Source organism: Lynx rufus, unplaced genomic scaffold, assembly GCF_022079265.1.
Source record: "Lynx rufus isolate CCGP_SWC_20201006 ecotype Redwood Valley unplaced genomic scaffold, mLynRuf1.p SCAF_15, whole genome shotgun sequence".
In the NCBI taxonomy this organism is placed as follows: domain Eukaryota; kingdom Metazoa; phylum Chordata; class Mammalia; order Carnivora; family Felidae; genus Lynx; species Lynx rufus.
In genome coordinates this window covers 21,378,417-21,393,983 of record NW_025814829.1, presented here as the reverse complement: position 1 = coordinate 21,393,983, position 15,567 = coordinate 21,378,417, and the positions used below count along the sequence as shown (strand labels likewise).

Here is a 15,567-nt window from a genome sequence, read left to right as displayed (position 1 = left end):
CAAGTAATTCATATACTCCTTGAGAAGTACTGATCTACAATAGCTTCTTCTTTTCTGCCTCCCCACACTCCTGCCCATGTCTTGACGGTATTGCTATCCATAGCCTAGAATGTATGAGCTAAACCAGGCCATTCAGTGGGCATCTACAAGATCTCTGTAGAAGCAAGCTCACCATCTGTGGTAACAGTCTGTGCCACAATTGGAACCAAATAATACTGAACAGAATTAAACTGACATTCAAAGAACTTAAGAGTGGGACCTTGTACTTAGCATATGCTCATTCAAAGCTTGTTGAGAGAAAGGTTTAAATCACCTGTTATAACCTCCCTGGATGATCACTGTGATGGGTAATTTATGGGTCAACTTGACTGGGACAAGGACACCCAGACATTAGGTCAAACATGAATCTGGATGTGTCTGTGATAGTGTTTCTGAATGAGATTAATATTTGAGTTGGTAGACTGAGTAAAGAAGTTTGCTTTCCTTAATGTGGGTGAGCCTCATCCAATCATCTGAAGACCCAAACAGAACAAAAAAGGCTGGGTAAGAGGGAATTTTGCCTGCCGAACTGATGAGCTGAGACATTGGTCTTCTCTCTTTGGAGTCTAACTGAAACATCAGCTCTTCTTGGGTCTCAAGCTTCCTAGCTTTTGGCCTGAAACTTACAGCATTGGCTCTCCCAGTCCTCAGGCCTTGAGACTTGGACTGGTACTACATCATCAGCTCTCCTGGGTCTCTAGCTTGCTGACTTGCTCTTGGGACTTAAAATCATGTGAGCCAATTCCTTACGATAAATTTCTTTAAAATATGGTTCTGTTTCTCTAGAGAACCCTAGAAGTGGGAGTGCTTCTCTAACAAATACCCAAATATGTGGAAGTGGCTTTAGAAATGGGAACTGGGTAGAGGCTGGCAGATTTTTGACATGCATGCTCGAAATATGGATGTCAAGGGCGATTCTGGTGAGGTCTCAGATGGAAATGAGGAACACGTTATTATAAACTGGCAGAAAAGTGATCTTTGTTATAAAGTGGAAAGAATTTGGCTGAACTATGTTCTAGTGTTTTGTGGAAGATGGAACTTTCAAGCAATGAAATTGGATATTTAACTGAGAGGATTTCCAAGCATAGCATTGAAGGAATGGCTTGGTTCATTCCAAATGGTTGACTCTTATAATAAAATATGAAAGGAGAAAGATGGATTGAAGAAGGAATTATTAGGCAAAAAGGAACCAGAACTTGAAGATTGGGAAAATTATCAGCCTATCCATACTGTAAAAAAAAAAAAAAAAAAAAAAGAAAACTTGATCTGAAGAGAACACTAAGGGTGTAGCTAAACAGCCATTTGATAAAGAGATCTTAGATGGGGGCACCTGGGTGGCTCAGTTGGTTAAGAGTTTGGCTCTTGATCTTGGCTGAGGTCATGATCTCACGTTTTATGAGTTCAAGCTCTGCATCAGGCTCTGCACCATCAGTGTAGAGCCTGCTTGGGATTCTGCTTGGGATTCTGTATCTCCTTCTCTCTGCCCCTCACCTGCTTATTCTCTCTCTCTCTCTCTCTCTCTCTCTCTCTCTCTCTCTCAAAATAAATAAACTTAAAGGGAGAGAGTGAGATCCTAGTTGTAACTCATGGACTTAATCAGCCACTTCAGCAGAAGCCAGGCGTAGAGATGTGATTATACTAGCAAAGACACTGCCAGTGTGAACTAAGGAGGACAGAGAAAACAAAATGAAGGAAAGCTGTTGGACTTTTTAGATACTACAGAACAGGACCATAGAGATATTTATCAAATGTGTGATATTCTTTAAGAAAAGGGAAAAACAACCCCTCAAGTAATTGAGATTATCAGGGCTGCTTTCTTGGTTTCAAAAGGTGGGTCCAGGGGCGCCTGGGTGGCGCAGTCGGTTAAGCGTCCGACTTCAGCCAGGTCACGATCTCGCGGTCCGTGAGTTCGAGCCCCGCGTCGGGCTCTGGGCTGATGGCTCAGAGCCTGGAGCCTGTTTCCGATTCTGTGTCTCCCTCTCTCTCTGCCCCTCGCCCGTTCATGCTCTGTCTCTCTCTGTCCCAAAAATAAATAAACGTTGAAAAAAAAAATTAAAAAAAAAAAAAAAAGGTGGGTCCATTGCATTGGTTTCAACAGGCCAGAGAGCTTCTGACTAAAGCCTTGGGTGTGGGAGTCCAGAAAGCACGGCATTGACCCAAAGAAGATTATTCTCAAGTTAACATCTAATGGAATTTGGCTTGCTAGGTTTTGGACTTGCTTAGGACTTATCACCCATTCCTTCCTTTGGATTTCTCCCAATTATTTATTAAAAAAAATTTTTTTTAACGTTTTTATTTATTTTTGAGACAGAGAGAGACAGAGCATGAGCAGGGGAGGGGGAGAGAGAGACACACACAGAATCCGAAGCAGGCTCCAGGCTCCAAGCTGTCAGCACAGAGCCCGACGTGGGGCTTGAACTCACAGACTGTGAGATCATGACCTGAGCTGAAGTCAGACGCTCAACTGACTAAGCCACCCAGGTGCCCCGAATTTCTCCTACTTATAATGCCTATGCCTGTCCCTCATTGTATTTTGGAAGTACACAATTTGTCTGATGTCACAGGTTCACAGCTGAAGAGGAATTTTGTCTCAGGATGAATATACTTCAAACATGTATACCTGATTTAGATGATATTTAGATAAGACTTTAGACTTCAGGGTTAATACTAGAATGAGGTAAGACTTTTGGGGTCATTGGTATAGAATCAATGTATTTTGCATGCAATAAGCCATGAATTTGGTGGGGAGCAAGCATGGAATGCTATGGACCAAATTGTGTCCACCGCCCAAATTAATATGCTGAAGCCCCAGCTCCCAATGTGACTGTATTTGGAGTAGGGAAGTAATCAAGGTTAAATGAGGTCATAACGGGAGGCCCTCACAGGTTTAGTGCCCTGTAAGAGGAGACACCAGAACTCTCTTTCTCCCCATGGTGTGAGGAAACAATGGGAAGGCAGCCATCTATAATGCAGGAAGAGAGCTCTTACCAGAAACTGACCCTGTTGGACCTTGATCTGGAACATCCCAGCCTCCAGAACTGTGAGAAATAAATTTCTAGTATTTAAGCCGCCCCTTCTATGGTATTTTGTTAGGGCAGCCCAAGCTAACACAGTCTTTGTTATGGTAACCTGAGCTGACTAACACAATCTCTAATGATAGGAGATGAGGAGAGGTCTCTAGGCCTCCACAGGGTGGACTGAAGGGCTCTGGAAGGGCCTCAGAGCCCAGGACACAGAATCTCATTATTCTTCTGATGTCCTTGGTGCAAACCAGGGAGCTGCTGCCTGCCCTAGAACTCCAAGCCATTCCCAGGTAGAAATGGGCACTCAACACCATCATGGTTATACCAATTCAAAACTCTTTTCTTGGACTGAAAGGTTTTGGTACTGTTGTTGAGACATCTTCCCAGTTGTAGGGGGGAATGTTATAAACGAAGAGTCAACATTTTACAATTACAATTATAAAATTGTTTCCCAGAGGTTAGGAAAAAAACCAAAAATACCTTTGTTGGAGCTTACTTATAAAAAGCATTATTCACGTGGCTGTTTTCATCCTAATATGTTCAATTTCATCATCTTCTATAAAGATCATCATGACTCCCAAGTATTCAACCAATCTATACATATTTATAAACCATTGCAGGGTTTATTTGACTGTCTTTCGTTATCAAACCTGTCAATTCCCTTCAGTGAAATGAACAGTGGTGTAATTTCTGATCTGAGGGCAGTGTCTGGGAGGAGGGTAGGGTGTCTGTGGCTGGCAACCTACTGGCCAACCAAACTGGAAAATCAGCTTTTCAGAAGTTTCCTCCTGACTCCTCCCAGGCCATTTATCTCAGATTATCCTCCACCTGCACTCCCCAGGTTAGGGGAGGGCAGAGGAGAGAAAAAATATTAAGGTTTGGGATGGACTACCATTGAGCATATTTGTGATTAGTTCCGAGTTCTGGCAACAGAGGACAGGGACAGAGGCATTGTTGTGTTTTTTCAGCACCCAGCAAGCCATAGTAGTCACAGCAGCAGCCATGTTCGTAGCTCTCCTGATGCACATGGCACAGCCATTGGACAAGACTTGGGACAACGAGAGCCTTACATGCTGCCCCACCCCTCTGGCATGTTCATGTGTGCCTCCTGACATGACCTAATTGTCCTCCACCAGCTGCCTCTGATATATGGGAAGGTCCCCTGGCCAATACAAGGTGTGGGCACAAAGGGTGGCACTGTTTCCCAGAATCTGAGAATAATCCTATTGGATCCAGGCAGCTAGTGCTGGGCAATGGCTCAGAGTTCCCAAGGAAGTTCAATAAAGTAGAAATTAAGTTATTGCAGACATGAGCTAGGATGGGGACTTGGGGAGCCTACTCACAGAATGTTAATGAAGGTAGGTAGCAGAATATGCTATCCTAAAATATGGCATGTTGGCAAAGGATTACATTGAGCTGAAGGCAATTGAGAAGAAGCAGACACAAGAAAAGCTCCAACTTCCCCTTGTTTGCCTAAAAGCAGGACATAAGTTTGTAAAGGTGTCCCCCCTCCCTGTTCTACCAGGAAGAACAGAGGTCAATGACTGGAGACAACTCTAGACCCTTATCAGCCCAGAGATGGCACCAGAGCAACCTATTTAACAAACTTTACTGAAACTTTATCAGCCATTAGTTCTCTCACATATTGACCTTCCCACCAACTGCTGCCTTAGAAACTCAAAGTCCTTTTCCTTTCTCTCGGCACTTCCCTAAAAATTTATTTTTAAGCTGCTGTATAAACCCAAGTCCTAACCACCTCTTTGAATTACTCATCATTGGGTACTCCTGTGCGTATGCTCAATGCACATGTTAATAAACTTCCGTTTTTGTTTTGTTAATCTGTCTTTTACCAGCCTAATTTACAGGGCCCCTATAGTAAACCTAATATGGGTAGAGGGAAAACAGTTTTCCTCCTCCACTTTAGGGAAATGCAAGGGCCCCTGGGCTCCTTAAGAAGATGAGGGGAGGTTGACCCCCTGAGAAAGAGCCTTCTGAGTTGTAGAGGTGAAGGAGAGATTTCAGCTTCTGCTGATGAATAGGTAAGGCACATATAAATAACTGTAAGCTTGAGATCTTAATTTTGAGTTAATAATGCAGGGTTTTGATTGTTTGGGCCATATACCCTACTTAGACCCCTAGAATGAGTTCTAGCATTATGCACTATCTGTACCACTCCCCGTCCTCATATCCTCCCCTATCCTGAGGCATAGTTGGATGCAGGTGGATTGTCAGTCTCCCTTTGAAAGACTCATTTCCAGTTGGCATAGAGAAAGTTCACAGAGGGGTGCCTGGCTGCCTCCGTCAGAAAAGCATGTGGACTCTTGATCTCAGAGTTGTGAGTTCGAACCACACATTGGATGTAGAGACTACTTGAATAAACTAAAAAAGAAAAGAAAAGAAAGAACGTTCCCAGAAACTGCCATCTGAATGATGCCTCTAGAATGAGCAATGATGTGGCCTGACCCATTTTTGCTTCTTAAGTCTGTGCCCCGTCAGTGAAGCACCAAAGTCACCCCACTCCCTTCCCCAAGGCCTAATCTTTGATACTTAGATCACCCTCATCACCCATTCTGGGGCCTTGCCTGCTATCTTTGGAGAGAAATGTAATCTCAACCCATCCTTCACTTTTCGGGAGGTATTAATTTAGGTATCCAGTATCAAGGACTCCTTTCCTTCTAGGTAAGACATTTTAAATTCGGAGTCAAAATTACCTTTCTTTTCTTCAAAATTCTGTTGAAGACTCAGGCATTCTAGGATTAAATCCCTGATCAAACCAGCCAAGTGGTAGTCATTGAACACTGCCCCTTTCTTGGGATTCGCTACCGACTTAACACATTCATCTTTTTTTTTTTTTTTTAATTTTTTTTTTTTCAACGTTTATTTATTTGGGACAGAGGGAGACAGAGCATGAACGGGCGAGGGGCAGAGAGAGAGGGAGACACAGAATCGGAAACAGGCTCCAGGCTCTGAGCCATCAGCCCAGAGCCCGACGCGGGGCTCGAACTCATGGACCACGAGATCGTGACCTGGCTGAAGTCGGTCGCCCAACCGACTGCGCCACCCAGGCGCCCCAACACATTCATCTTTGATCTTAGGCTTTGGTTTCTCATACTCAATCTTGGTTTGAGTTTTCTCCGGAAGTGACTGTACTGCTTTCATTAGGTATCAAGCTATGAGATGGAAAAGGCCTCATGTAGTCCTGCCTTGAGATCAAACCAACAGAGTTTTCCAATGTCCATTGTACGCAAGACGCAGTCCTAGGATGAGTACTGGAAGATGAGCAAACGGACACAGTGAGTTGGAGGCTACCCCTGCCCTCAAGTAGTTTATAGCTAGCTGGAGAGAGAGACATAATCAAGTGTAGAGTGAACTGATAAGATATCAAGATGGCAATAAGATAGAATTGAGAAGGAAGCCTGAGAATGTTCAAAGATGATAAAGTCAATACAGGTAATAACAGAGGCAAGGGAAAATAAACCTTGAAGTGAAGGCAGAATTGGCCAGGCAAAAAGGAGAAAGAATGACCTTAGACAATGTTATAAACAAAGATACAGTCGGTTCTGCTGTCAGGCTTGTTTTGAAAACATGAATTTGTTCCAATCTGATTCATATATTAGGGAGCAATTTGAACATGATGTGATTTTTGCATTTGCTTATGCTTGATTTTGCCCTGGAAAACATTAGGCAGAGAAAAACGCACCCAGCTGAACCAAGCAGGGTGGGAATACATAAAATGTAGACAAGCACACCCCTCAAATGTCTGCCCCCACCTAAGTTCACGGTGTTACAAACCATACCCTTTGGTATGTGGTGTTATCATTTTCTTTCCAATCTCAGATAACCCCCCTTTAACACTTCACAGTAACCCAGAAGTTTGTGCCCCTTCCACTTCCATATGCAAAATTCAAAGCTGCGTTGAGGTATAATGCTATATTTATTGTAGCATTTACGTATTTCTCAGCTATTTAACATGTATAAACCGTACTACCATTTTATCAGGCCCCTGTCTTTCATTGTTGTTACTAACAGAGTGTTTGAGTATTGTGCCTTCTAACCTCACTTTTCCCTTAAGCCCGTGGTTTTCATTGCACGGCATTTGTATAGTGTGGTTATTTTTAGTAGCATATGTTGTGTTACGGCACAACTGGCCATACAGGTTTGGGTACTAAAAATAATACTGGGAAAACTGTGGGTAAATGATTAGGATTATAACTGAATTTATGTAGGAGAATTTAAGACTAAAAGCTGATGTCAGATCCATTCATTCTTTTATGCATTCATTTGACAAAAATTTGTTGGGTGCCTACTACGTGCCAGACTTTGTTGTAGGTGCTGGAGTTTGGCAGTGAACAGAAAGGGCAAAAATCCCTGCCGGTTTACATCCTAGCTGAAGAGAGGGACAAACACAAGGTAAATAAAAAATATATATCATATGTTAGATAATAATGGATGCTGGGGCACCTGGGTGGCTCAGTTGGTTGAGTGTCCGACTTCAGCTCAGGTCATGATTTCATGGTTTGTGAGTTCAAGCCCCATGTCAGGCTAGCTACTGTCAGCCTGTCAGCGCAGAGCCCACTTCAGATCCTCTGTCCCCCTCTCCCTCTGCCCCTTCCCCACTTGCACCCTCTCTCTGAAAAAATAAATAAAAACATTAAAAAAGAGAGAGAGATCCTAGATAGTAATCAATGCTAAGAAGAAAAAAAAATAAAACAGGAAAGTCGATATAATATCTCAGGGGCTGGGTTTGGACATGTTGTCAATATCATTTATTGCTGTATAACAAATTATCTCCAAACTCTACAGCCAAAGACAATAAACATTTACTGTCTCACACAGCTTCTGAGGGTAAGAAGGACAAGAGGAGCTTAAGCAGTGATTCTGGCTCAGGGTCTTTCATGCAATCACAGTCAAGGCATGGGCTATCAGTTTCCATGCTCAACCTACACGGCTCTTGGCAAGAGACCTCAGTTCCTCGCCTGTCTCCATAGGACTGCTCATGACATGGCAGCTCGCTTTACCTAGAGAGAATGACTCGAGAAAAAGAGATGGCATGCCCAAGGTGCAAGTTGCAGGCTTTTATAACCTAACCTCAGAAGTGGCATATCATCCCTTCTGCTGCCACACAAAAGAGCTCTAGTACGATATGGGAAGGGATGACGGGAAAACATGGGAGTATGGGGATCAAGAGACAATCATTAGGGGACATTTTGGATGCTGACTCTGATAGTGACCAAGGAAGTCTTCATTAAGAAAATGACCTTTGGATTAACCCTTGAAGGAAATGAGGGAGGTAGCCATAAGGATATCTGGGGGAAGGTCGTCCTATGTGGGCGAAACAGCATGAACAAAAACACAGGCCTGGTGTGTTGGAAGGACAGCGGGGCTCAACGAGCTACAGCGGAGTGAACGAGAGGGGAAGGAAGAGAAGAGGTCAAAGAGGTGACAGGGAAGGGGAATGCTTTCCTCTTCACCCGGAGTGAAATACGACTTTTGAGGAGAGAAGTGACATGATCTGACTTAGGATTTAACGGATGAGAATAGACAAGACGAGAGGGAAGCAAGAGCAGGAGCAGGAAGGTAAGTTGGGAGGTGAGAGATAGTGGTAAGAGGCGATGGTTAGGAGGTGAGAGATGATGGTGGTCTGAATCTGGAAACATTTGGAAGGTAGAATACTCCGGACTTGCTCGTGGGTTGGCTGTGGGGCATAAGAGGAAGAGGAGTCAAAGATAACACTACAGTTTTTTGTTCGTGTAGCTGGAAGAATGGAGTTGCCATCTGTCTATGTTTGGCAAGACCGAAGAAGGGGCAGCGTTAAGGCGAACACAGGCATTCAATTTTGGACACGTTAAATTTGAAATGCCTGTTAGACATCCAGGTGGAGATGTTGGACGGACAATTGGGTAATCAAGGTTAGAGGTACGAGTTGAAGAATCACCAGAGAAAGATAGGACTGAAAGCTGTGAGGCTGAATAAAATCCCCAAAGGAGTGAATACGGATAGAAAACTGAGTAGCTCAGAGCACCCCAACATTTAGGATGGGGGTGTAGCAAAGAAGACTATGAAAGAGTGGCCAGAAAGGCGGGAATCAGGCCAGGTGAGCGTAGTGCCCTATAAGCCAAGGGAAGACGTCTTTCAAGGAAGTCTTAGAAGATGCTCTTTGTCAGATGCTGCTGACAGGATGAGAACTGTCCCCTGATGTGGCATGTGGAGCTCATTTGCTACATGGCCAGAACGGTTTTGGTGGAGTGGTGGAGGCAAAACCCTCACGGGGGTGGATTGAAGGTCATACGAAAGGAGATAAATTGGAGACTGAGTATTCTTTCAAATAATCTTGTGTGAAGGGAGGGAATGAGTTGGGGTCATAACTGGAAGGGAAAATGGAATCAAGAGAGGGTTTTTACTTTATTATTATTAATTATTATTATTATTATTTATTATTTTGTGTCCAAAATCATTTTATTGGGATAGTTTCCCACTCATGTTGATTTAGGGTACTTTTACTGCCGCTCCTGTCTGAAGGAGCATCCTTGTGTAAGCCTTGCTTTTCCTCCTTTCAGTTGGCACAGGATGGTGGAGCAGCCCACGCACAAAACCACCGTTTGTTCGTGGCTGAAGACAGTGGTGATTTTGTAGCACGCTGAGTACTTCATGTCCATGAAGGAGGAGTTGGGGCTCTGGACCAGGCACTTCTTGTGCTTCCTCTTCTCCTCTTCTGGGGATGGGCGCAGGAGGTCCTTTGTGAGGGGTATGTTCTTGGGGGCAGGACATCACTGCCAGAAAGGCAAGAGAGGGTTTTTTAAAGACGGGAGATAGTGGCACCTGGGTGGCTCAGTTGGTTAAACACGGGACTCTTGATTTCATCTCACGGTTTGTGAGATCGAGCCCTGAATCGGACCCCATGCTGACAGCCTGACAGCATGGAGCTTGCTTGAGATTCTCTCTCCCTCCCTCTCTCTGCCCCTCCCCTGCTCGCTCTCTCTCTCTCAAAAATAAATAAATAAACCTAAAAAACATCAAAACAGGATATATAGCAGCATGTTCCTCCTAAGGGAAACACTGATGAAACAGGAGAGACAGAGGAGAACCGTGGGCGCAGAATCCTGAGTGGGTGAGAGTAGATAAGACCTAGTGTATGAGCAGAGGGGTTTTCCTCATCCTGGAGCACAGACAGCATATCCACACAGCACGGAGGAGGCAGAGCATATGGGCACAGGAGCAGAGAGGTGGATGGAGTAGGGCCCTTGACTCAGAGCGAGGATGAAGGAGGACGCGTTGGAGTGTGGGAGGAAGGAGAGAGAGAGGTGAAAGCGTTGTCCAGGAGAGCGGGAAACATGGCATGTTTGCTACGTAGCACCAAGAGTCACGTGTGATAAATGGGCATGGGTTCAGAGCTGAGCAGTCAGCATAGCTGTGTATGGTTCCCAGCCATGTTCAGCTGCTGGGAACAGGTGCAGAGTGGGAGAAGAGGTTGGGTTTAACCAAAGTTATGGTTTGACAATGAGTAAGAGCTCTCATGGCTCTCCCGAAGTACGTTCCTGTGGCTCTGAGGACGACATGTTCTGGTTTGCCCAGGATAGTGCCAGTTTATGCCTGGTTTCCCAAGGTGATTAGTAATAGTGTTCCCTTTCACTTTCAAAACTGTGAGATTTGGGTAACAAATGAAATGATCATTCTACTTTGAGCAACATAGTGCCCCGGAGGTTTTCTCAACAGAGACTGCATCGTTGTTTTTAATGTTTATTTATTTTTGGCAGAGAGAGAGAGAGAGAGAGAGAGAGACAGAGCATGAGTGGGGGAGGGGCAGAGAGAGAGGGAGATACAGAATCCGAAGCAGGTTCCAGACTCCAAGCTGTCAGCACAGAGCCTGACGTGGGGCTCTAACCCACGAACCATGAGATCATGACTCAAGCCCAAGTCGGACGCTCACCGACTGAGCCACCCAGGCGCTCCTGTTTGACTTTTAAAAAACACTAAATAGATTGCAAATTCCTTGAGGTCAGTGTTCTGTTTTTATGCCTTCTGTGCCCCATGGCGAGCATAACTTTTAAATGTGGTCTTCTTGTGTCTTGGTTAATCCAGCAAAAACACAGGTGACTCAAGACTAGAGGATAATCCCAATTTTAGGCAAATTCTCCTCAATCTCAAAACAAAGGAAGGGGATTGAGGCAATTTACACACCAAGGGGACCTTTCATAATTCTGCTCAGGGTTATGGGGGCAGAGTAGGTAAGAGTAGAAGGGAGGCCAGTCAAGACTCAGAACTGTGCAGGAGGCAGATTGACCTAAGGAAGGACTTGAAACTAAAATGTCCCGGTTATCTGTTGCTGCCTAACAAAGTAACAAATCACCCTGAAATTTAATGACGTAAAACATCAGCCATAGCTTCGCTCTCTCTCACTGTTTCTGTGGGTCAGGAATTTGCAAGGGGTTGGTGTGAGAAGGGAAATGATTCATTTTCAGAAATACTAAAGAAAAGCGGTACTGTCCAGCTAACAGTACATTTACAACCTGCTGGAAATATGTACAAACCCCCCACCCCGACAGTGGAATCCCAAACCCACTTCCTGGTTATTCTTCTTCCCCTCTTCTTTACGTGGGCTTATTTTCGTGGGCTTTGCAATGAGCTTGTGTCGTAGAAGAAAGGGAGGAGGGACTGAAAGTTTCTGCGTCACCTCAGGGAATGTATGTTTGTTCCCATCAGACTCCTTTTTGCCTTATGGGCATAGGCGACTTCCCGATAAGGCTGTAACCTCTGTAGTACTAAACCAATGAGAAACCAGGGAGGGACTTGCCTCTGTAGTACTTAGCCAATGAGGAGCCGGGGAGGGACTTGCACACTAGGAGATAAATTGTCTGCTGTAACTTCTCCGAGTGTGTCTGTCCATCAGACACCCGCTCTTGCAAAAACATCAATTAAAGCCTCTCTTCAATGTGCTCTGAGTCTCCGCCTCCCTCCTTTGATTGGGTCAGTGGGCTTATTTTTCCCAGTTGTTGGGCACTTGTGGCTTGGGATCTTTTCTATGGTTGTAGTCAACTGGCTAGAGCCGGAAAAGTAGGGGATCTGAAGAGTTTGGGTCTGGTGAAGCACCTCACTCTCTTCATGTAGTCACGGTGCCTTTCCATGTGGTCTCCTGCTTGGGCTGATGTCAGGTAGCTCCAAGCATGGTGGCCTCAGAGTAATCAGACTGCTTCCATGGTGGCTGAAAACTTTCAGGATGAATGTTCTGGTGACTTAGCTTGGAAGTCACAGTGTTACTACTGTCCTACGTCTGCCCAGTGTCAAAGGAAGAGGACGTAGACTCACTTCTCAACGGGAGGAGTGTCAAAGCCACTTTATGAGATGACATGGGATGGGCAATGTTGTTTGACCCATTTTTGGAAGATATAATTGTGACACAAAGTAGGGGTTCTTCTACCTTCCTTCCTTCCAAGGAGTCTTGTTGGAAGGCTGAAGACCCCATACTTTTATTTGTTAACCTTAACCATTTTTATGTTAAAAATCCTTCTGCAAATGGAACTTGGCACATAGCTCCCCCCCCTTTTTAAAAAATGTTTTATTTATTTTTGAGAGAGTGATGGAGGGTGAGTGAGGGAGGGGCAGAGAGAGAGGGGGAGACACAGAATCCGAAGCAGGTTCCAGGCTCTGAGCTCTCAGCACGGAGCCCAACAGTGGGCTCGAACTCACAAATTGCGAGATCACGACCTGAGCTAGAGTCAGGCGCTTAAGCGACTGTAGCTCCCCTTCCTGATAGGTGGTGGTGAGTGCAGAGAGTTTGCTCAGTGTCCACAGGGTTTAGAGGAGGATAGAGATGATAGGCTGTACCTCCTCAGCGAGAACCTTGACGTTACGATGGGAACAAACTGCTCCATCTCAGCAGTTCGGGAAGGTTATCAGTATGATATCACGTGACACATTAGGTTTTACCCACGTGGAACAAATGACCACACGCCTAGTGGCTTAAGACAGCACACAGTTGCTATCGTACAGCTTCCACAGGTCAGGAGTCTGGCATGTTTTAGACAGATCCTCTGCTCATGGGGCCACAACACAGAAATCAAAGGGTCAGCTGGTTTGTTTTCATGTGGAGGCTCGCCTGCAGAAAGGCCCATTTCCAAGTTCACTTGGGTTGTTGGCCGAGTCCACTTCCTTGCAGTTGTAGGACTGGCGTCCCCGTGTCCTTGCTAGGTGTTAGCGGGGGACTCCTGTCAGCATCTAGGTCTCAGGCCCTTTGCCGTGTGGCCTTCACAGGCCGCTTGAACATAGTAGCCTACCCCGGGAGCGCGGAGAGCAAACTGGTGGTTGCAGAGGGGAGTAGGGGAGATGGGCAACATGGGAGGAGGGGAGTGGGAGGTACAGGCTTCCAGTTATGGAATGAGTAAGCCCACTGGGCTGAAAGGTCCAGCACAGGGAATGACACTGCACTAGCCTTGCACGGTGACAGATGGTAGCCGCACTCGTGATGAGCCCAGTGTAACGCGTGCAGTTGGGGAACCACGATGTCGTACAGCTGGAACCAATGTGACATCGTGTGTCAACTATACTCATATATAGGTCAGTGAAAAAAAACTTGGACTGATGCTGGCACACTGTAAAATTTCAGTGAACATCAGATGTCACTAAAAAAGTGAAAAAAGAAAAGTTATGGCCACAAGAAACAAACAAGAAACATAGCAGCCGACCTCCTCAAGGCCGGCAGTGGAATCAGTTTCATACATCCAATCTCTGACTCTAGGACAGGCCCTGTATCTTTTAATGGCTCGCTTAAGGGCACCTGGGTGGCTCGGTCAAACGCCCAACCTCGGCTCAGGGCGTGATCTCAAGGTTTATGGCTTTGAGCCGCCCAGCAGGCTCCCTGCTGACGGGGGCCTGCTTGGGATTCTCTCTCTGTCTCTCTCCCCTTCCCCCACATACACACCTTGTCTCAAAATAAATAAATAAACTAAAAAAAGGGGGGGGGGGCGGGGGGCTCACTTAATTAGGTCACGCCTATCCAGAATAATCTCCCTTTTGATGAACTCAAAGTCATCAGCTGATCCGGAACCTTAAATACATAGGCAGAATCCCTTCACCTTTGTCAGATAACATAACCTAATCTTGAAAGTGAAATCCAGCCTATGCTGGGGTCCCACCTCACGTAAGCACAGAGGATTGATTATAGGGACGTGTACTCTGGGGGATGGAAATGTCAGCGGCCATCGCACTTGATCTTGGGGGATCTTCTGGATGCTGGGTCTCCCATATCAATCAGGTTACAACTTTTTGAAACAGGAAGGGAATGTGGTATCCTTAAAGGGACCTAGAAAGGTGACCTAGAGGGAAGAATCCTCTGTCCTCCTTAGCTTCTGGTATGGATCACATATAGCATGGCTCACCCTAGGGGTGTGCTTATGACTCCCAATTAGTAACTAACAGAAAATAAATTATTTTTTAAAAAGCAATTAATAAAGATGGGGCACCTGGGTGGCTCAGTCAGTTAAGCGTCCGACTTCAGCTCAGGTCATGATCTCACGGTTCATGGGGTCAAGCCCGGTGTCGGGCTCTGTGGTGACAGCTCAGAGCCTGGAGCCTGCTTTGGGTTCTGCGTCTCCCTCTGCGTCTGCTCTTCCCCCCACTCACACTCTGTCTCTCTCTCTCTCTCAAAAATAAACATTAAAAAAAATTTTTTAAGCAATTATTAAAGAGAGAAAAATAAAAATAAACAGAAAATTGAAACTGTAATAAAATATGAGATAAAAAGAGGGCAACCATAAAACTAAAAGTGATAAAGAGTAACAAAAAAAATCATTGGGGGGCGCCTGGGTGGCTCAGTCGGTTGAGCGTCCGACTTCAGCTCAGGTCATGATCTCGCGGCTTCTGAGTTCAGGCCCTGTGTCGGGCTCTGTGCCGACAGCCTGGAGCCTGCTTCCGATTCTGTGTCTCCTCCTCTCTCTGCCCCTCCCCTGCTCATGCTCTGTCTCTGTCTCTCAATAATAAATCAATGTTTAAAAATTTTTTTTTAAAAAGCAATCATTGAGAACAAGCACTTTAAATGAAAAAAAAAAAAGAGGTATAAAATAGTAAGAAAAGACAAAGCACATTACGAACAATTGAATTGTGCCAAATCACTTCAAATCGAAGACTGAATGATTAAAAGGACCAAAAGCTAAAATGATACAAGTGAATAAAACATAAGAAACAAGTAAACAAGCCACCATAGTAAGTGTTTAAATATGGAGCAGCCTATTCAGGAGCTCAGTGGCCTCATGCTGAGTTAGCCAGAATTCTTCAAGCTGAAGCAACCCTGAAATCCAACACATGCTTGTGAGTGTCTTTCTCAACGAGGGTTCCTCCTCTGAGCCGCAGAACACCGGAAGTTATCTGAGTTACTGTTTTCTCAATTCTGCCCCAAAATGGTACATAACTAGTACCCAGCAGTTGCACTACTAGGCATTTATCCACGGGAACCAGTGTGCTGTTTCGAAGGGACACATGCACCCCCGTGTTTATAGCAGCACTATCGACAACA

General features: G+C 45.1%; 1 protein-coding gene across 1 annotated transcript; it reads right to left on the bottom strand.

Moving 5' to 3' along the window:
• Positions 1-9,541: 9,541 nt before the first annotated feature.
• Positions 9,542-9,826, bottom strand: LOC124509825 (40S ribosomal protein S27-like; the record flags this gene model as incomplete). The annotated part of the gene is made up of 1 exon (XM_047076443.1): positions 9,542-9,826. A coding segment is annotated over one exon (267 nt), but the record flags the coding sequence as incomplete, so codon positions are not given.
• Positions 9,827-15,567: the final 5,741 nt, after the last annotated feature.